At 40.7% G+C, this 22,284-nt stretch overlaps 1 protein-coding gene across 24 annotated transcripts in view; it reads left to right on the forward strand.

Annotated features, from left to right (window-relative positions):
* Positions 1-22,284, forward strand: part of CLASP2 (cytoplasmic linker associated protein 2) — a 125,071-nt gene continuing 102,787 nt past the window's right edge. For 11 of the 24 annotated variants that reach the window (XM_081834724.1, XM_081834747.1, XM_081834740.1 and 8 more), the window contains exons 1-6: positions 2-1,158; positions 6,741-6,819; positions 11,518-11,621; positions 15,408-15,499; positions 15,777-15,852; positions 16,939-17,036. In XM_081834724.1, the coding sequence (XP_081690850.1) occupies positions 964-1,158; positions 6,741-6,819; positions 11,518-11,621; positions 15,408-15,499; positions 15,777-15,852; positions 16,939-17,036 (644 nt within the window). In that variant the 5' untranslated portion in view covers positions 2-963. Of the gene's footprint in view, positions 1,159-6,740; positions 6,820-11,517; positions 11,622-15,407; positions 15,500-15,776; positions 15,853-16,938; positions 17,037-22,284 lie in introns of all 24 variants that reach the window. The other 13 variants (XM_081834727.1, XM_081834733.1, XM_081834720.1 and 10 more) reach the window with 3 other exon arrangements.

A 22,284-nucleotide genomic window follows, 5' to 3' on the forward strand; every position in this document is an offset into this window, starting at 1 on the left:
AGCGTCGCTGAGGGAAGCGGGGACGCGCGTGCGCACGCGCGGGACGGGGGCAAAGAGGAAGGAAAAGGCGGGGCCTGGTCGGCGAAAGCGACGCCCCCGGCGTGCGGCGACTCGAGGCGGACGCAACTTCCACAGGACGGAGCCCCCGCCGGCGCCCTGAGGAGAGGAGAGCGGCGCGAGCTCGCTGGGGCCCTTCGCTTTCCTCCTCAGCCTCCGCGCGCAGCATGAGAGTCCCGCCTTCCCCGCAGCGACGCGGCGGCGGCGGCGGCGGCAGCAGCAGCTCCGGCCGCTTCCTGCTTGCCTTGGTCCTGAGGAGCGGCCACCCTTCCTCCTCCTCCTCCTGCTGCCGCTCCTCCTCACTGCGGTGAGAGGCTGAGGGGCGCCTGGGCGGCGAACTGCGGCGCTTCCCTGGCCCGGCCTTGAGGGAGCGAGCGAGACCCCATTGGCTTCTTCCCATGCTCTCCGAAAGTGCCCCGCCGCCTCCCCGCCCTGCTCGCCTGGCCTCGGAGGACTTGGGAAAGAGGTTGCTTCGCGCCGCTGCCGACATCGCCACCGAGAACCTCGGAGGGGGGAAAGAAAGTGGGAGGAGGACCAGGAGGGAAACCACCGCGGGCATCGCCACCCCGACCCCCAAATAAACACCTTCTCCTCCCCTCAGATCTTGCGTTGGAACAGCAATCACTGGAGACTTGTTATTTGAATCATCATCATCATAACCTTCATTTTTTGGGGGGGATGATTTAATGTTCTCTTTTTGTCAAAGGACTGGTACTTTTCCTAGTTTTGGGGGTTTTTTTTCTGGGAAAAGGGAACTGTGAAGGGAGAGCTTTCCTGGATTTCACTGCACCTGGGAATTCCTTCTGGGCTGGTTCAGATTCCTCCCCGCGAACATACATACATATAAGCTGTAAATAAACACGGATCAGAGGTTTGTTTTCAGGCGAAGGTCCTTTCCAACCAACCATGGAGCATAGCAGAATGGATTACTTCTGCGATCAGGTGCCGCAGAAAGATGTGGGCCGCAGGATGCAGGTCGGCCAAGAATTTCTGGAGTATCTGAACGATCCCAGCGTTTCCACTGATCTTGAGCAGGATCAGCAACGCCTGGATAAAGTCATTGATGAATTGACAGGATGGGTGAACTCTAGTAATTATAAGGTAAGCTTATTTGTGCTTTATTTCGTTTGCAGCGGGGAAACGTATTTTTACGTGGCCCTCGTTTTCGTAAAGTGTTTTCTTTGTGGCTTGCCCTTTCAGTGAACCTTCTGTGGGCCAAAATCAAGTTTATTCCCGGATTTTAAAATGTTTCTTATGGGTTTGAGATGCTTGTTTTTCCAATACCTTCTTATTGTACCTATTAAATAATGTACTGGCCCAGGAGTGAAAGGGCAGCATCCAAATAGAAATGCATTAAGACTGCAGTCATATATTTGCATCATTGGATTCAAGGAGTTTTCTTCCATATAAAAATATGCAGGGTTTGGCAGTGTGTCATCATGCTGATCCGATTTTAGGCTGCAGTGCTGCCTCACTTACTTGGGAGTGTCCCAGAGAAGTCACTTGGGCTTTCTTCGGAGTAGGTTATAGGAGTACACTGCTAGACACAATGCTCCTTGTTAAGGGTTTTTGTTTACTTTCCAAATTAAGTTCTTTCTGTGGAGGGCCAACAAAGCCTAAGATAAGTCAACAATGTGCTGAAACAGTCCGGTTTGGAGGGTAAATAGGAGTTATTCTCTATGGTGATAATTTAATCCCAGGGTTTTTCATTACACTTTCCAGAAAATTTGTAGCGACTCTTTGAATTTTCCATGCTGTTTTTTCTTTTCTTTTTGGCTGTCACATAGGAAAATAGTAATTATTGAGAGATGAGGTGTGGAAAACGTGCTTAAAATAAAAAAAAAAAACTTTTGAGATTGCGGTAGAAAACTTGAGAATGTTGTTGTATTACCTACCAGTGATGGACTTGACCATTTCAATAGCTAGTCAGTGACTTAACTACTGTATAGCTCATTTACAGTCCTGTCATCTGGTGGCGGTATTGCTCCATAACCCAGGCTTCAGATGTGTTGATTACTCAAATTCCCCAGAGATGAATCTGTGTGTATAATCTGTGCATATCATATATATATATACGTTTATGCATGTGCATGCCCGCAGTTGCTATGAATTATTGGATACTAATTTAAAAAATGATTTGTAGTGCCTTTAGGTACATTCAGACATGAGTCATATTGCAAGTACCTAATCCAATAGAGCAAAAAGAGATTGAGATGTTTATGCTTTTGTGTATTGGTGAGTACCATAGATTTTCAAAACACTGCACGTGACTGTACCCACGTATGTGGAACAGATGGATTCTTGGTGGTGTTCATACTTGCTTTTAGTTAGTGACTTTCCCAGTTACACTCTCTTTATTTATCTTTAATGAATGATCTGTATGAGGGTTAGATTTAATAGGCAGTATAATAAAGACAACTTCATGAAGAGAAATGGTAAAGAAAAAATAAGCTTGAAGGCAGGATACAGGAGCAAACACCTACATGGAGATGGAAAGAATGGAGAAACAAGGTAAATATTTTGAAAGTACTAGAATCAGTTTCTTCAGTTAACAGCTAAGATACCACATTTCCCAACAGCTTGAGTTTTGTTTAGATGCATAGTTAGCTATTCCCATTATTTTGTTGTTGTTGTTTTAGATGTGTAGTTAGCTATTCCCATTATTATTATTATTTTGTTGATTTGTTGTTGTTGTTGTTGTTGTTGTAAAAAGCATGTTTGTAGATGGGCAGATGTTAAGTGTTTAATATAGAAATGCAAATGTTAGTACAGTATTTCAGCCAGAGCTTTAATACTTACTTCACAACTATAAATCATTACTCTAAGAATTGCTTTAAAATCACAATTTTAGAATTAAAAAGAAATCTTAACTAACCTTAATTCATAGTAGTTGTGTGTGTAAAAATAGTAAATCTATAGCTAATCTAGTGATACTTTTGAGTAAGCATGCAGTTCTCAAGGGGCTGACTCCATTTACCTGGGAGTAATCTTCATTGTAATAAGTAGGATTTAGGATTGTAATGTTAGTCTATTGCAGCAATTTCAACTTGTGTCCTCTGACAGCTTCAAAAATGAATCTGTGTCATACTATAAACTTTGAGAGTCCTCTTTATCAGATGCATACTTTTTTGTTCTATTCAAATATCATTTTGTTTCTTCTGGTGTCCAGAAATTCTGGATGTTTCAGAAATTTCCTTACAGATGCAAATCTCTTAAAAGTAGGGAAAATTTCAACAGTGGAGTCAAATGACCAAGAAATACAATATATTATTGGTGGCATTTGTATGGAGAGTTTGATTTTTAAAAAATATATATTTAAATTTATAATTGTACAACAGCAATAACTGACAATTAAATAATATGTCTATTAATTCTATAATCTGTTAATTTTAGCACCTGTAGTGATAGTGTGTGTGTGTGAGAGAGAGAGAGCCTACATCTCAATTGAGTCCTAAATAAATAGGAACTTGCTAAACTATAATTTATCTGAGTCACTCAGTCGAAGAATAGTGATTTTAATTCAAAAGCAGAGGTCCAGAAATGAATGAGGGAACATTTCCATCTTCTGCCTAGAGGCTGATTTACTTTTCCTGCATAGATAGCAGAAGTGGATTGTTGGCAGAGGATAGCATACATTGGATTAAAGATGATCAACTGAATGAGTTTCTAATTGTATGGCTGCTGTTATTAGGTTCTTTAATGGTTATGTCTTGAATGGATGTGGGCAGGGGATGGTGGGAAGAGTTTGAGATTCAGGTTTCTTGCAGGACCTCACTCTTTGGTTCTTTGATATTGTTTTTACATAGTAAATTATAGTGTTGGTGTATTCTCTGTAAGCAATGGCAAGCCTGTCACTGGCATCCAAGAGGACCTATTGTTGAGAATGCCTATCTTAGCTCATTAAAACTTCACATGGAAGTTGTACAGGCCAACAAGCAAGTCCCCGCCCCCCCCAAATATTTGGAGCCTGTCCTGGGTACAAAACTGGCCTTTACAAATCCCTTTCTTTAGTTCCTTGTGTCGTCGGTATTGCAGTTTTGAGAAGAACATCAATTGTAAATTCTTCAGGGGTGAATTTCTGTAGAAGAATTTGGCACAAATACAGTTGTGACCTTCATAGTCAAACACGTGGTCTGCTCTGGGTGGTAGCTGGAAACATAAACACATGATGCAGCCTGGGTTTTTGGCATAAGGTGACTTATTTGTCTACCATATAGTTTCCCTGGGTATCCAGAAAGTGCAGGTGTGTTTTGAAGATCACTCACAGTTCACAATGTTGTTAACTGGGCCAAAGTTACTCATTGAAATTATATCACATTGTCACAGCAGTCCCTGTTTCAGGAATAAGTACCTATCTGCTCTCGTCTCTTTCTTCAGCTACTGTCATAGGAATTGTGACCAGACTAATTTACTGGCGACATTATTGCTTAGATTGTAATCCAGTAACAACAGGCCACTTCTGGAGCCATGGAGCCATTTAGAATTTTCAGAAGTGTTTTGGCCACCACCACAAAATTCTGCAGTTGAGAGCATTGTGCAGCATGTTGTAGGCACTAGAGATACATTATGCTTCCATATCTAGCTTGTTGTAAATGAGTAGAGTTGGGTATGCTGTTCACTCACTGCTATGAAAGCATTCCCTCTGCTGGTTAATTATGTGTTTACCCTCTTCTGTTAGAGTCCTTGTTTCACTCAACACTAACTTATAAGGTGGATAGTTAGCTTAAATTGTTTTTGCATACTCTTCAATGATAGGAGGGTGTGATATACCTAACAGGAATCTGCCTAATGCAACATTCCCACATATACCTGTCTTATTTGCATGTAGAGATAGCAGGGGAGCACTGAACAGTTCTCAGCCACTATGTGGGATCTAGGACCAATGTGAAAATTTAAATCCTCCAGGACCCAGTGATGTTTTGGAGAAACAGTTTTGCAGCCGCTTAGCAGGTGTGGCATCACCATGTAAGAATGTATACAGTATTTATATTTAAAATTTGCAGACAGAGTTCTTCTGGACAAGTGCAGCTCTATAGCTATGGAAAGCACATGGGCAGGGAGTTGATCCAGGAGGTTTTGTTCTGAAGAGGTTAAAGTCCAAGGGGTACAAGTTCAACTGGCTGGTAGAAAAGTAATTTTTGCCATTCTCCTGTTGATAACAGAGATGGTTTGAGAGTTGAGTATATTTTGAATTGTATATGGATGAGAATTAAAAAAAATTGTGGGTAGTTATTCGGGGGGGGTGTTGATTTTTGAAGACTATTTCTGTGTTATAATATTTCATCTTCCTGAGCATTCTGATGTATGTGTTATGCTTTAAATTTGAGGTTGAACCATAGAATGACTGGGCAGTTCAGCATATTTTAAACAATTTTGCTATAAATGATATAAATATATCATGTTAAGTTCTAGGAATAATGGGTAGCTGGTCTGTTTCATTTTTAATATGAAAGTCTTGGTTTTGAACTCAAAAGGATGAGCAAATGCTTCTAGTCTTAAAGTATGAGGTTTTACGCAGAGGTGGTAGAATTAGTGTGTTAAATGTCTCTTCAAGGCTTCCCCAGCAGTCCCCACCAAGCTAAATAACACCTTTAATTCTCTACTAAGAGAAATGCTCTCTTTTAAAGAATAGCTTTGCACACCTTTTTTCAATTTTAGTCTTGAAACCAAGTGAAATTTGCGTTTCTTTGGATAGGCCACTGAATTTTAAGTAAGGGTGTTGTGCTTGAATTTTCATTGTTTACTCTGCTGTCACCTTGGGATTAGTCAGAAAGAAAACCACACCTTGCTTGTAGGCACTTGTGGTCCTAAACTACTTGCTATGCTGTACTTGCAATTCATAGCTTTCCTCTGTTATGCAACTCAAAATGTTTTCTAAGTATAAATGTTGCTAGTAAACATTGGTAGTTAAATGAAAGTATAATAGAAAACCCCACTATTGCATTTCTTTTAAAAAAACAATATTATTGTGTTTACTTTATGGCTTGCTGTTTAGATTTTCTTCAGATTTGAAACATTTTTCCCCATATAGGTTTTGCAACATTGCCCCCAGTGCTTATCCTTGCTCTGCACTAGCTTATGGACAGTAGTATGCAGAAAGGATTAAATATTTGTCTCTGCTAGGCATAAATCACAGAAGAAAGGCCTAGTGGGCTCCTGCAGTTCTAAGAGCATTTTTTATAATGATGATAAACAGTGGTGAGAGAATAGATTTCTGTGATCAAACTTTCTCAAGAAGAGCCCAAGTTGCTGTTCCTTAAATTTAGGTCTCCAGGTGGTGTTGACCTATAATTTCCATCAGCCCCAACCAGGTAAGACAGCAGCCAAAGATGATGAAAATTAGTCAAAAAACCTATGGGGAACCAAGGTGGAAGAATATTGTCCAATCTTTTGCCATTCATCCATAGTCATGGCACTGTGTGAATAAGTTTTTAATTGTGGTTTCTTACTCTGAAAGCTTACATATGTGATGCTGACTTAGATGGCTTAATCAGCTTTTTGTACCTGTAGTTGTCCAAAAGTGATGGACTTCAGCTTCCATCAGCTGTTGTGGCCAATGGTCAGGACTGATGAGAGTTGTAGTTGAAAACATCTGGAGGAGAAACTAGGTTCTGGAAGACCTGGAGTAGATGGTAAGCCATCACCCAAACTTGCATTTTTAAGATTTCTCATTATTTTCACAGGTATCACTACTTGGATTAGATCTTCTCGGTGCCTTTGTTGACAGACTTTCAGGACGCTTCAAATCCTATATAGGACCTGGTGAGTGAGTGGCTTTAAAATGTTATGTGTAAAAGAACTGAAGATAAGCAATTTGGTGATTCTCTTAGGATGCCTTTTGTTCAGTTTTTCAAAGTAAAAAATACACACATACTATGTTACTTGTCTTTAGTATGAGAAAGCTAAGATTAGTATCCAAATGTTAATACCTGTACAGTTGTGTTAAATTCAAAGGATTGTGTTATAGTACCCGAATGCATGGTTTTGTTGCACACTTTGCTCAGATGTTGGTCTTCTGTCTGTCCAGGGCGATGTAGCGATATATCACCCAGGACTGGTATGAAACTGCTGCGCACCTGAGTCCCTCTGCTAGCAGCGCCCTCTAGAGGGACTCAAGAGTCTTCCTCCAGTGGGCGCTGCTAGCTGAGGGACTTGAGAACGGTGGCTGTTGCATGAGTGACATACTGCTGAGTAAAACCAGCATCACGGTCTGCCCTCATACACTGCAGAGGAAGAAACAAGCTGCACCAGCAAGGCGCCAACACAACGTCTCCCTTCGCATCTTTAAACTGCTCAGCTGAGAAGCCTGCAGCTGCCCTTGCATCAGCTGAGCAGTTAATGGAGCCCTCAGCCCGGCGCCGGCGGTGGAGTGGGGACTCCATGAAACTGCTGGGCTGTGGGGCATACGGTTGGCACTCCCCTCAGCTGAACAGTTAAGGGAGCCAGCGGCGGGATGGGGGCTCTGTGAAACTGCCCCTCCTAACTGAGCAAAGCATCAGGCCCCCAGCTGAGATGCAGGCAGGGGAAGTTGCATTGGCCCCAGCCTATGTGCTGGGGTGAAAGGGCCTCAGCTCCTGCAGTTAGAGCTGTGACAGTTTCACCCTTCGTCTCGTCAGCTGGGGCCAATGCAGCTTGTTTCAACATCGCAGTATATCACCAAACCATGATGTTTGGTGATACATAGCAATGTTGAAAGCCTAACATCACACAGCCCTAGTGTAAGGTTAGCACCCATATCTACTATATCCAAAGCTACAGACTTCTTGAAAATAAAAAGCCCAAAGTCCTCTAAATACATGGTCCTGTTTATCCTGGCCACAGGCAAAATTGGATCTAAAATCATAGGACTGTGATTCAGTGAACTAATGCAGGCATGTCCAACTTTCAAGAGACTGAGATCTACTCCCACTATAAAAAAACTGGCAGTGATCTACCAAAGTTGTTGAGCTATTTTAAGGAAATTTTATAGACTACCATTGCCTTCTAACAGCAGTTACTGTCTACTAGCTATGGGCACTCAAGTGGGGCATTCCACTCCCTTGGTTATGTATTATTTTTTTAAAATTTTCTAAGTGATGCAGCATTTTGTTACTATTGAGCATACTCATTCCTCATTGAGCTTTCAGAGAACCCTGTAGGCTCTTAATATTTTTTTTGTGTACTGCAAATCTTGGGGCTCACTTGAGCATGCTAATGCGTCACCTTTGTTTCTAAGTGACCCTGTTTTGGTTGAATTTATTGTTGTTACCCACCACCCAAGTTTGCTGTTAGAGGGAGTGATGTATTTATTGTGTGTAATACTGTTTTAGCAACTTTTAAGATGGCAGGTCCTCTGGCTTGTGCATTAATCAACTTGGATTGACTAGGAAGAATTCCAGTTGCTAGCATAACATTGCCAAGTGACTAGATTTTGAAAAAGTTTCCAGTTCACTATTGTGGGCATATGTGTTTGCCTGGTTTTGATTTAATAGAGGTTGTGTTCGTATGAGGAAATTCTAATTAGTACTTTTAAAGGGCTCTCTTTCCAGCCTGCCAATCTTATTCAGATCAAATCACAGCATGACTTTGGTCATGCAAGATCAGTTATGACATTAAGTACCACTTAGCTTCATTATTCTAGGATTAAAACTTTTCACTCATAAAATACTACTTTTGAATCTTTGAATGTTTGACTTGTCTGAGGGTGTAAATGGAATTTTTCTGTTCTTCTGTTTGATGCTTTGTTTAGAGCTTAAGGAATATTCCTGAGGATGTTAAAAGAATTTACATGGACTTAATTCCCACTAAAGGCAGTGGTTTTCAAACTTCTTTTTCCAGGCCACACTATCAGAATAAAAATTTGCTCGCACCATACTGAATTTTTTATTAATAAGAAATACATTGAAAAACAAAAAGAAACGACCAACAGTGCTTGATTTTGAAAAGATATCTATTAATATTCTAAAAGTAAATATATATAAATTTATATTAATACTAATAATACTAGTACTATACTATACTGTTTAAATCTTTCTTTAATTGCCATCGAATCTTTCCGGCACACTTGCCACCCCTCCTCCTACACTACTGTGGCACGCAAACCCCTTTGAGAACCACTGCACTAAGCAAACACTTAGTTGGATGTTGTGGGGAAAATTTGCAATACTGTTTTTAATGGAAATTAATAGTGCATTTGTCCTAAATAATAAATTAAACTCTCTTGTGTACATAGTTCCCATTAACTCCAGTGTGGTAACTAGATCTGGCTGTGCCGCCCACCTATCAATCACTTGACATATTCTCAGGGGTTCATTCTCAACACTGATCAGCTGATGGGTGCTGAGAGGGAGTCCCTTTGAAGTCCATTTGCAGATGTGGTTTGGATTCAAACCACACCCATAAGTAGATGTTTTCTCTTTGCGGACTGACAGAAGGAAAATGTCAGTCTGCAGGCACAGTTTGAATCCACACCACCTCTGCCATGTCTTTCCCTGCCCCACTCTGCCACCACAGATTATGTTAGATGTTGGGCACGTGAGAAAAAGGTCTCATAGATATAATGAGGCTCACCAGCCAAAGGTTCCTCACTGCTGCCATAGCTCAAAGTGTGTGTAGTGACTAAGCAATCCCCAAACAATCTTTAATGAAGATGCTTTCAGAAGTAGTATTTGAATATTTACTAAGAAGGTAGTTCTAGGACTGAGCCAAATGAACATTAGATGATCTCACGGAGTGAGGTGGAGGTGGAAGAACTCTTCTCATAAGGTCAGGTGGGGTGGGCTTATCTTTTGAAGTGGCTGTGCGGTCTTCCCATTTCTTCCCCCCTTCCATGTTTTAATCAAGCCCCTGCACTCTTCAGCCACCTGTGACCATTGCTAAAAACCATCTCTAATGAATAGACCTGGGCAAAGCATTTTATGAAGTTGCATGGTTTCCAGCAACACTGTACAGAAAAAAAATCAGATTGCTCTATGCCAGGCAGCCATCATATTTTCTGTACTGTGTTTCTGGGACTACATAGTGTCATCACATAACTCCCTTCCCAGTACTGTTAATTAAGTCCCCCCCCCCCCCAGCATTACAGCTGTCTGCTGAGTGCAGAGGCTTGTCTTTGTTCCGAGTTGAATAAGGAGGGGGACAGAGAAAGATTGTAAGTACCCCACCCAGCTGATCATGCTGCGGCTTTCACTGGAGCTCCTCAAAGATCAGAGATGTTTTGCTACATCTCTGCTTTAATATGAAGGTCCAGCAAAGATGGGAGAAGGGAATCATGTGCAGCCTTATGTGCTGCCTTATGTACTGCGTCTACACATGCTGCTGTGTCACTACATGCTGCGTTAGCACACATGGGATCTGTGTCCTGTTTAGATTATTAGCTTCTATGTTCAAAATTAAATTTGAACCTGGGTGTATAGAATGCCAGACAGGTAAGATTTTCTTGCATGCCTGACATCATTTTTAGCTGAGGCTCCAGTTTTAATGAGCACTAGTAAGCAAAGACATTTGTGAATACGTTTATCATGTGGTGTCATCTTTGGTTCCAAGCCATGATATATCATGAGAAAGTAGTGTTAGAAAAGTCTTGTGTGAAAATATTCAAACGCATACTTTTGTAACAGTTTCAGGTCATCGGGTGCCTTGTGTCATGGTTTGTTTTTTCTGTTGAAGTTACAGCTTTATCTGAATGCATTTAAGGAACCCTTGAAACATTAAAGTTTCTGCCAATGGGCCAGACATTTCAACACAAGGGTTAAAAGCAATAACAAATTAATGGCTTCCTCAGAACTTAAGTCTGATTAACTAGTCAAACCTATGTGTTTGATTACCTTTTCAGCCTGCATTGCTCCCCTCCTGCCTTCTGGTTCTGAATCTCCTCCTCTTATTGAAAAAAATCAGAAAATAAATATTCAGTCTTTATGAACTGGCATGGCTAGGCAGACGAGTCCCTGGATGTGGGTTAGGGTCAAAAGACTGAAATTTCTGCCTGGTGTTGTCTAGCATTTGGGGATAGAAGCTGGTAAGAAGACGTTGTCTATGTAATAATAGATTTTGGAATTGTTACAACAATAGCTAGGTTAGAATTCTTACTCCAAATCAATAACTTTGTCTTGGATTTTATATGTTCAGAGACTGGCTTCCATATTTTGTGCTTTTCTACAAACAGGACGTGTAGAAAGCTGATCGCACATACAGATCTGTATAGAGAAGTAATTAGTACACTTTTGCCCAATGTTCAGTGTGAAAATGTACAGGGACTTTCTATTTATTTCATAAAATTCATATACCTCTTGATTATTATTTTTTTAAAAACCTCTCAAAGCAGTTTAAAAAACCTTAAAGCAGTACAGCCTTCTTCAGTGATCTTCTTACTAAACTTGGGACTGGATGAGGTGGAATCACTTTTACAGTTAGTTACCAGGTAAAATTTTATTCAGAATTTGCATTCCATATATATTATTAATTCTTATTTCTGTCCTCTAGTTCTTATAGTTTTGATGGATCGAATGGGAGATGCCAAAGATCAAGTTCGAGATCAAGCACAAAATCTTGCATTGAAATTAATGGACCAGGCAGCTCAGCCAATGGTATGATATTTCCAGAAATTTGTACAGTACTCCAGATCTATTTATGTTCTGTAAAATGCTCCGTTATGATAGGGTAAGGTAAAGGTAAAGGTACCCCTGTCCGTACGGGCCAGTCGTGTCCAACTCTGGGGTTGTGCGCCCATCTCACTTAAGAGGCCAGGGGCCAGCACTGTCTGAAGACACTTCCGGGTCACGTGGCCAGCATGACAAGTGGCTGCATCTGGCGACCCAGCGCAGCACACGGAAACGCCGTTTACCTTCCCGCTAGTAAGCGGTCCCTATTTATCTACTTGCACCCCGGGGTGCTTTCGAACTGCTAGGTTGGCAGGCGCTGGGACCGAACGACGGGAGCGCACCCCACCGCGGGGATTCGAACCGCCGACCTGACGATCGGCAAGTCCTAGGCGCTGAGGTTTTACCCACAGCGCCACCCGCGTCCCTTATGATAGGGTAACCTGTGACAAAGAAGGGAAAAATTCCTCTACCTTTTTATACTTGTGCAGCAGAAGAAATCTCAGCTGGTGTGGTTTTTGTTACCCACATGTGAAAAGCTGTATCCAGTGTTAGAAACTGAGATATGAAAGCTAGGGGCTAAATAACGCCTTAAACCTAGGTTATGGGAGCAACAATGGAATGTCTAGGCACACTTTTTTATAGTAATAATACAATGCTGAAAATGAATGAACTGCAGCTAAAATCTTATATTCATTTTTCATATAGTCTAGTCCTCATCTGAAGACTGCAAAAAACAAAGCCATGCTTCCCCTACCCGCCCCCCTAATATTCTTAAGATATTAAGAATATCTTAAGAATATCCAGTCTTCAGATAGTGGCTGGAAGTGGGGAGGCAGAAAAAGGTCCTCCTTTCCTTCCACTCTGCAGTTTTAATCTGAAATCTTAGGCACAGTACTGCGCCCAGAGCTCAGAAACAGCTCTCACTAATGAAATTCCTTGTCGCAAAACGCACCTAGAACAATGCAAGTTTCAAACTCTGGCTGTATCTACTAAAATCTTTCTTTCACACAAATGCCAAAGGTACAAGAATCCTTCTCTCCTTTGAATGTCTTCATCTTGCATTAAGATAATGATGATGCAATTGCACATCTTTGGTTACACATTAGTCTGAGCATACGTAACTTGGAAACAGGCCAGTATGCCAGTTGGGAGGGGCAACCCACCCATCAACCCACCTGACGTCATATGTCAGGTAATTCAAGTTCAGCATGGAGCACTGTTCTAAGGTGGTGCATATCGTGCAACATTTTGTATTATGTTCAGACATGGAGGCAGAACCCACATGTCAAATCAGGCCTGCCAAAATGTTTAACATTCCCCCTCCCCCCCCCAAAAAAAATCCTCTCTATCACAGAACTAGGAGTGGTTTCTCTCCTCTAAGCTCTGTGATGGGGTGAAAAATTGCAGTACTGGACTGGACTTGTTGGAGACCTTTGGGTGGGGATGAGTGTGTGGATGTTGTATTCTGAATGCATGTCTGTCAGTGTGGGTGGGAGTGAGGGGGAGCAGCAGCCATGATGATATCCACTTCCACTTTGGCCATGACCTTCAATGGAAGGACCCCTTGGGGGGCTGGTCAACAGCAAATTTGTTCCTTGGGCTGAAGAGGATTAGCCACCCCTGTTACACTGGTGCTCAATAACTTGGGCTTCTTAGTAGATTAAGTTTTTCATGACAGGGTTTCTATTTCTTTGCATGATAGCCTAGCTTTCGTATTTTTTATTTCTTCAGTGTAAAATCGAGGCACACTTTTTCTCCTCTAACCATGCTGCTTTTTTGGCGTAGATGACTTGTTTGTGTGTGTCTTACAGACTTCCCTTTGTTTAGGCTCCATTTTGTCACTTCTGTTTTTCCTGTAGCAGTACAAGCTGCAGCAATCAGTTTCAAGTTCCATTTCTTGTTTCCCTCCCCACTGACATTCTTGTCTTGCTCACACCCCCCCCCCCAAGCACTGCAGGACTGAGAATCTAGTTATACCCTAAAGGCATAGCAATCTGCATGACAATGCCATGGAGAGTTGTAAAGGGCAACATAAATTGTATAGTATTCTAGTGTATGATTATTTCATGTTCAACTTGCTGGACATTTTATTTTTTATGGTTTTCTCTATATAGCACTAATTTTCTGAGAACATGCTTGAAATGTTATAAGGAAAATGCTGTTTACTGATGGACTTGCAATTGCTGCAGCTAGTTTTGATTATAATAAGCAAAATTTTGCTGGATTGTCCTTGTGTGCATTTTTGAAAATGTTTTTGAATATCTATCTATCTATCTATCTATCTATCTATCTATCTATCTATCTGTTCTGTGATCCCTTCCAAAAAATAGTATTTGATTGTAACGTAAAATACTATTCTTTTCCTTGTTGCCAAGTGTTGTGCTTGCATAAATTCCAGCTGGGCTTGTGCCAGGCCAATGCTTCTGAGGAATGACCAGCCTTTAAATTAAACATCTAATGCCTGCTAAATGCTGGCGGGGGGTTCTTGCAATCAACTTACTACCTTCAACATAACACTGTTGAAACACTGAATTTTTAGATGGTATTTTTTTGTGAATTAACGCAGAAATGTGAAAAATGGTTCAGCACTGCTTTTAGCTGCTTAAATATATTCAGTATTGTCTAGTTCAGGTATCTTAAACCTTTTAAGACCCAAGACCCACTTTTAACCCAGGCATCCATTTGGGACCCATTTCTTAAATAAATTTGCATGGTGGTAGTGCTCCTGTTGAGACCCACTTCAGATCAAGCTAGGACCCACTAATGGGTCCTGACGCCCCAGTTGAAGACCAGTGGTCTAGCTTACCCTAATATTTTCCTCCAAGTCTTTTAAAGGCAAAAACAATGTATAATTTAATGCATTGTAGCCTATATATACATGCGACATTGTCTGTTTTGCTCATTCTACAGCATGACTTGAATACTGGGAGGGTCTAAATCATAAAATGCTGCAGTCTGGGAAATGTGCTCTTGCTCACTGTGCAGCAGTTGCTAGGCAACCTTTTTCTCCTGAATGCCTGCTGAACGGCTGAGATTATAATGGCAGCATTGCAGCTGAAGGGAATTGCAGTTGGAATCTGTTTGCTTTGAAATATCGTTGCAAATCTAGTCTTGTAAGTCTGAAGTATACAGCATTGGCAGTTGCGATACAGCAGAGCTCCTGGGAGGCTGAGAATTATAAAGATAAAAGCAAGAAAGGAATTAATAAGGGCAAGTGAAACATGGGAAGAAGAACATGCATGGAAGCAAATGAGTGTAGCCCAAGAAATTCATAATAGAAGACAGATACGGAGATCATCACAGAAGCTCACTGAAGAACAGAAACAGCACTGGAATTGGAGGGCAAATAGAACCAGAAGTATAAGTGTGCAAAATAAATACTTTAAAAATACATTAATGCATTTTTTTAAACAAAAAAAAAATCAAATGTAAAAGAAATTCAGTTGTAAATATCTGGATGAGGGAGGGACCTATTAAAGTCACAGTGGGAAGATATTTTTAAGCAGGGAAAGGTTAATATGAGAGACACGTCAATTTAGATATTTCAGTTGTTATTCTTATTTTGTCTCCAGTTTCTGAAAACTAATTGATTAAATGCTGTTTTATACCAGTATTAATATAATGGTAGTAGGTGTAAAAGAGCCTGATCTGAACTTTTTGTCCCAAAGCAATAAATGTAATAATTTTGGTTGTGTTAATTTAGAATTTACATTTGTGTCATGGAGTATGCAATTTCATTCAATAACCTAACCGACCTTTTATTTTTAATAGTTCGTCTGGGAACGTCTTGTTGCTGGCTTTAAACACAAGAACTATCGTTCACGAGAAGGAGTGTGCCTGTGTCTTATTGCAACATTAAACACGTATGTATTTTATTTTTATTGAAGTAAGCTGTTGAAATAAATGTTCATCCCTTTCCTATGGTGCAGGTTCTTTTTCTAGGGATTAGTCCTTTTTAAAAAGACCCTTAAAATGAAAAGCAATGATCAGACTTTTAATTTGCTTTCAACTTTACCTCTTGAGTTCATCTAAACTGTCCTTAGATTGTAAGGATAGTTGGAGCTGTCTTCTGGTAGTGTTGGCTGATATTTTGTGCATGAGGTGAGAAATGACGCTTGCTCTGATTTTTTCCTCCCCTAGCTTTGGTGCACAATCATTAATTCTCAACAAACTGGTACCACACTTATGCATCTTGTCTGGAGACTCCAATAGCCAGGTAGGATTATAATATTTCAACAACAAAAAAACATTACTTTTGATTTTCTTCTGTCTGTGTTTTCTTACTACATGGGTTTGTCAATAATGGGAGGATTGTAGGAGATTGTTAGTAAATCTTAAAGATCTAGAATTTTGAGAATACCTAGAAATTTAGACCAAGAAGCAGAACTTCTTTCATTTCCCACATGAAACTAGAGGAGGTGTCTTCAACAAACTTACCACTGTTGTGGAACAATGAGGCAATTTTTTAAATTGAACTCTTGGCTTAGGAAATATATGTTTGGCTTTTTCCTATGTATTCAAAGGTTTAAGTGGTCTTGTATAGAATTCCAGAAATATGTATTTTCCTAAATAAATGTAAGGCATTCTTCAGAATAGGTGATGAGTTATTTACTTTACCAAATTCTTTCTGTCCTGCATCCCTTCCTGTTAGTCATAGGTTGCAAGATAAGAGAGTTGTTAAGTTTTTCTATCTTCCCTAAGAATAAATATATGCATAATTAAAATTCTAGCGGCATGGCTGGAGGGTGGGAGGGGAGGACCATACAAGAAGAAATGGCTTCAGGGTTGGGGTTGTTTTTTTTTTTTTTTAATCAAACATAAATGAACATGGTAGCTAACAGGCTACAATAGTATGTCACAGAGAAATTAAGCATAAGAAATGCATTGTAGAATTGCATTGAATAAGTTGATATTTTTCCCCTCCCACTGCAGTAGACATGCTTGCAGTAAGAAAGCAGACTGTGTATGGAACAATATTGTTTAGAGCAGCACAGTGTAGCAGAGAAACTTAACTTTTATAAAGATGTCTGAGTTTGACATGCATATTGCAACAGTTTACTCTTTCTGTAGCCTCAGACCAGACAGTCAATTTGTTTGAAAAAGACCTAGCAATTATGCACCTGACTCCTTAAACTTGCAGTCTTGTTTAAACCCTTTCCCTTCATTTTATTTAGAATTATTGACGGGTAAGCAAAATATTGATGAGCAAAAACTAGAAGATTAGACAGTAAGCGTAGTGTGCTAATTGCCATACCTTTAAATATTCTTGCCATGTTCTAATCCCTGCTCTGTATGCTCGCAGGTGAGAGATGCTGCAATATTGGCGATTGTGGAGATTTATAGGCATGTAGGAGAGAAAGTAAGAGTTGATCTTAACAAAAGGGGACTTCCCTCTGCAAGGTGAGTTAGCTATGATGGCTACTACAGATGCCTATCTTGTTATGATTATATGCATAAACCTATCTAACATTTGCTAGCTTTTGAGGTTAAATGTATATATACTTTTGTTCGGTGGTACACACTGTAGCACCTTTTGCTCAAAACAGGAAACAGTAGACACTGAAGCAAACAAAATAAAAATAAAAACTTTGTCACAATTTACCATTGTTTCTAGAGTACATTGTATGAACAAACCAGAATTGTGCTGGTCGCTGCTTGTGATTGAATAATGTGCCAAAAGACTGCATAAACAACCTTTTAGTTATTTGCTGCCCAGTTAAAATGTAAACGTCTCAAATTGCGAGAAACCTAGCAAATATGGGAAGTTTTCTTGGTATAGCTTAGAAATAATAATCAAATAGGCAGTGGGAAAGGTAAACTGTTAGAATAGTCTAAATTGTATTAATCTAACACTATTTAGTGCCTTACTCACATATATTGGCGTTTGTTTTTTTCAGTTTAGAGAAAGGCAAGTCAGATGAGACATGACAGAAGCATATGAAATTGTGCCTGGCGTGGATATAGTGGATAGTTAAGTTTTTCTTTCTCTCTAATAGAACTTGGTGCCAATTCCAAACATAAAAAAGAAAGTATGCCTTAACAGAACACATAGTTAATTTGTGGAATTTGCTCCCACCAAAGCTGGTAATGACCACAAGCTTTGGTCACCTGAAAGGAAGATTAGATAATTTCGTGGAGCATAGGCATCTAAACTTGCCAACAGTATGGCACCACTATGGGAACCCCCAGCTATGGCTTTGAAAACTGGCAAAAAGCATGCTCAGGGTATCTGTCTCACACCACTGAGATATCCCTGGCTAGGGTAAATGTTTATGGAACAGAATATGTGATGACCTGTGGCTGTAGCCAAAACATTTCTCAGTGGGGGAGGGGGGAAACTTCATTTGATTCTCTTAGGTTCCCCCCTTCCTAAACTGAGAATATGGAATATTCACCAGGAAGCCAGTTCAGTATATTGCATCCTCCTCTCCCCTTAATCCATATGTGCTATCACCGGGGATGCCAGGATTTCCTGGACTTGGTGCACTATGTGGATTGGAGGGACACAGGTGGCACTGTGGTCTAAACCACTGAGCATCTTGGGTTTGCTGATTAGAAGGTCAGCAGTTCAAATCCGCATGATAAGATGAGCTCCTGTTTCTCTGTCCCAGCTTCTGTCAACCCAGCAGTTCGAAAGCACACCAGTGCAAGTAGTTAAATAGGTACTGCTACGGCGGGAAGGTAAACGGTGTTTCTGTGCTCTTTGGCTTCTTTCATTCTGTTCCATTGCGCCAGAAATGATTTAGTCATGCTGGCCACATAACCCAGAAAGTTGTCTGTGGACAAACTCCGGCTCCCCTGGCCTGAAAGCGAGATGAGCGGCTCATCCCATAATCACCTTTGACTGGACTTAAACGTCCAGGAGTCCTTTACCTTTTTATGTTGGTTGGGTACTTTGCATCCCCCCCCCATCACAATCTATTGACGACAAATGCTGCTTATATACACATATTAACTTAGTTATCTTACAGGGCTATTGCAAACATAAAAGGGGGAGGAGAACATGCATATTTGAGCTCCTAGGTACAAAAGCAAGATACAGATATTTGCCACATAGCACATAGCTAAACTATGGAATATATTCCCATGGGAGATAGTGGCGGTCTCCAACATAAATGGTTTTAAAAGAGGATTGGGCAGGATACATGAGGATAAGGCTACTAGCCACAACTGATGTATTGTGCCTCCATGGTTGGAGGCAGTTTGCTTCTGAATCCTAGTTGCTTGAAACCATAGGAGAGGAACGTGCTATTGTGCTGAGGTCTTATTTGCAGACTTCTCATAGGGTTCTGGTTGGCCGCTGTGACAATAGGATACATTTTAATGCATTTATTTCAGGTTGCTTTAGCTTAAGATATTTACTTTATGAAGGAGAGGAACCTGCAGTTGTTGCTCAGCGGCAGCTTCCAACTTTGTCAGTTGGCCATGCTGATGGGAGTTGGCATCCAACATTTGGAAGGCCTCGAGTTCCCAATCCCTGGATTAACTGTAATTTAAAGAGGACTTTCAGAAATCTTTTTCTGTTTCAAAGATTAGATCCATGTCTTATCTGATCCAGAAAGGCAGCATTTTCTGCCACAGTAATGCAGCAGTATTCAGGTGGGGGATACAGCATGTGTGGGTCTTCTCCTGGTTGGAATAGAGCTTTGAAGTCATGGAGGTGTGGAGATGGGAAATTGGGGGGGGGGGCAGAGACTCGGAAGAGATCTGAAATGGAAGAACTGGAAATTTGGAGAGTAAAAATAAGATGTATACTTTCCCACTCAAAATAAGCAAGATGTGTTTTTAAACAGGTTTGCCTTTCTAGACCTGGGCTGACATATGAACCCATTAGGTCAACCTCGGCTCTCCAGATGTTTTGAGACTACAATTCCCAGCATCCCTGACCACTGGTCCTGCTAGCTAGGTATCATGGGAGTTGTGGGCCAAAAACATCTGGAGGGCTGAGCTTGCGGAAGCCTGCATTAAACTAACCTTTGTGTTTGCATGCTGTATTAAACAAAAGAACACACAGAGGTAGAAGCATCACTATTTTACAGTGCTGCAGGTTTTGGTAGATTATTATGCAAGATGCCTGAATTCATCCTCTCAGTAGCAAAACAGAAAAGGATTCCATTCCCACACAGTCATTGGATCTTAATAAGTTTTTTCTTCCTACTTAAATTCTTAGAAATCCTTCATTCCTGTTGCAAATTATAATAAACTTCCATGTATGCTCCTTCAGCTATCACTTCAACATAAAAGGAAGCCTTCTGAATCAGATGAAAGGCCTATGCATCCTATTTCCCACAGTGGCCAACTATGAAAAGTTGCAAGCCAGATATGAGAGCATTAGCCGTATTCTTCTATTGCTCCTCACACCAGTTAGAACAGCCAAACAACAAAACTATTACCATAGTAATTAAAGTATAATGTAGCAGTTGAAACAAATTGTAGTGTAATTGTTTTGACATATATTTGTACAATGTATAGTAAAAAGTAATACTCTATTCCTTGAGAGGTAGTGATATCCATAAAATCATGGATGTGCCTGATAAATTGTATCTTAGTAAGTTGTTTGATTGGATGGCATTGCAGTACATTAATCTAAAACTAAGTAAATTACAATAATCTAGTAGTCAACATTTTGTTAGTTTTACAGGTTGCTGTCAAATACAATTTGACATTTAGAGGAGAAGTGTGTGCGTAGAACTCAGCTGTAGTGGCATTTGGTGAAACTCAAAATGATAAGTGTGCATATTAGATTAATGTTAGCTTTTTCCTAGTAATTTGTTAAAAGCAAAGGGGAAAGCAAGGCAGCCACCTCAAAACTGAATTTGAATTAAATGGTGAAACTGCAAGATTATTCTGGCCAGTTGTATAGCATTTATAGGGATTTTTTAAAAAAACACCATTGGTGTCAGCAGCCTCTTTGCATGTTTGTTGTGTAAATATCTGGATATAGCCATGTGTATTTCATGTTGATTTCAAAATAATGCACTGGAATTCAATACTTTTGCAAGACTTCTGTACACTTTGAACAGGATGTGAATTCTCAAGTTGTCTTGAGAACACCTAAGTCAAGGAAAAAAGGCTTGAGTCTTCCCAAATTGAATAATACACATGACTTGCCTAGAATTTTGTTCTGTTGTTATGGGACTTGCAAAGCAAATGGAAAGGGGAGAATGACTCTTCTGAAGAATTGTACACTCCCAATTGTGAAGGTTCTTTTCCTACACAAAGAGGCTCTGGAAACATTCTTAAAAGACCTGATACTCTGCTTCCTACTAGTTTCAGAACCTGAAATTTAGATCTATTGGCTTGGGAGAACTATTGCCTAGTCTCCAATATTTCTTCCTTGTGGAGCTAGTGGTAACTGGACAACTAACTCCAGGCAGTGTTGAATACAGTGGTGCCCCGCAAGACGAACGCCTCGCAAGACGGAAAACCCGTGCCCCGCAAGACGAAATGGCTTGCGAGTTCCTGCGGGGGTTTTCCCCTCCCCCCCTTTTCCTAAGCCGCTAAGCCGCTTATCAGCTGATCCGCTGATAAGCCGCTTATCAGCTGATCCGCTAAAAGCCGCTAAACCGCTAATAGCGCTAATCCACTAAGCTGTCAATGGGCTTGCTTCGCAAGACGAAAAAACCGCTATACGAAGAGCCTCACGGAACGGATTAATTTCGTCTTGCGAGGCACCACTGTATTTGGATCATTTCTAATCCAGCTTCATATCTAGCTTGGGAACATGGGAACAGAAACAGCATTGGTCACCTTGGTAGATGATTTATGACGAGAATGTAACACCGTTCGTTTTGCTGGACCTTTCTGTGGGTTTTGATACCATAAAATATGATATGTTAGGCTTGTTTGAGTTGGGCCTAGGGGAGTGGCTCTGGTTTTTCCTGGAAAATGTGGGTGCTAGAAGACTTCTGTTGTTCAATGGCCTGTGGAATTCCTCAGAAGTGTATTCTATTCTCTATGCTGTTCAGCATGTACATTAACTACTGGGGTAAGCCATCCCAGAGGTTCAAACATGTCATCAGTATGCAGATGTGACTTCTCCACGTGTCTTTTCCATCTGCTGGTCCTAGGGAGGCTGTTGAACTTCTGAATTTGTGCCTTGAGACGGTACAAGTTGAAGATTAATCCAAGCGTTGTGTATGGGGAAAGAGACTCCCCTGGATTGAGATTTGTAAGTAGTTCTGGATAGGGTTACACTTCCCCCTGAAGAATAACTAGGAGTGCAACTAGGAGTGATGCTGGACTCAGCACCAAATGGGAACGTTCAGCTAAGGGTTCTTTTTATCATCTTCAGCTTGTTCCTCTGCTTTGATTCTACCTGGAGGAGCGTGCCTTGGTTATCCATGGTTATCCATGCATTTGTAGCATCCAGGCTGAACTACTGTAATGTTCTATTCATAGTGTTGCCTTTAAATTTTGGGAGTGCGTCTTTCAGAAACTTGAACTGGTAGAAATGCAACTGTCCAGCTACTGGTAGTGGAGAGGCAGTTGGAGCATATTACACCAAATTATACCAGTTTTCCTGGTTAGTGATAGGTTTCCAGAGATGTGGTAAATGGTTTATAACTAGGTTGCTTAAAAGATTCCCTGCACCCAGGTCAACCTGCCAGTCCAATCCTTGAAGATGTTTCTCAGAGGCCCTGCTTAT

Source organism: Podarcis erhardii (genome assembly GCF_964252035.2).
Source record: "Podarcis erhardii genome assembly, chromosome: 12".
NCBI lineage: Eukaryota > Metazoa > Chordata > Lepidosauria > Squamata > Lacertidae > Podarcis > Podarcis erhardii.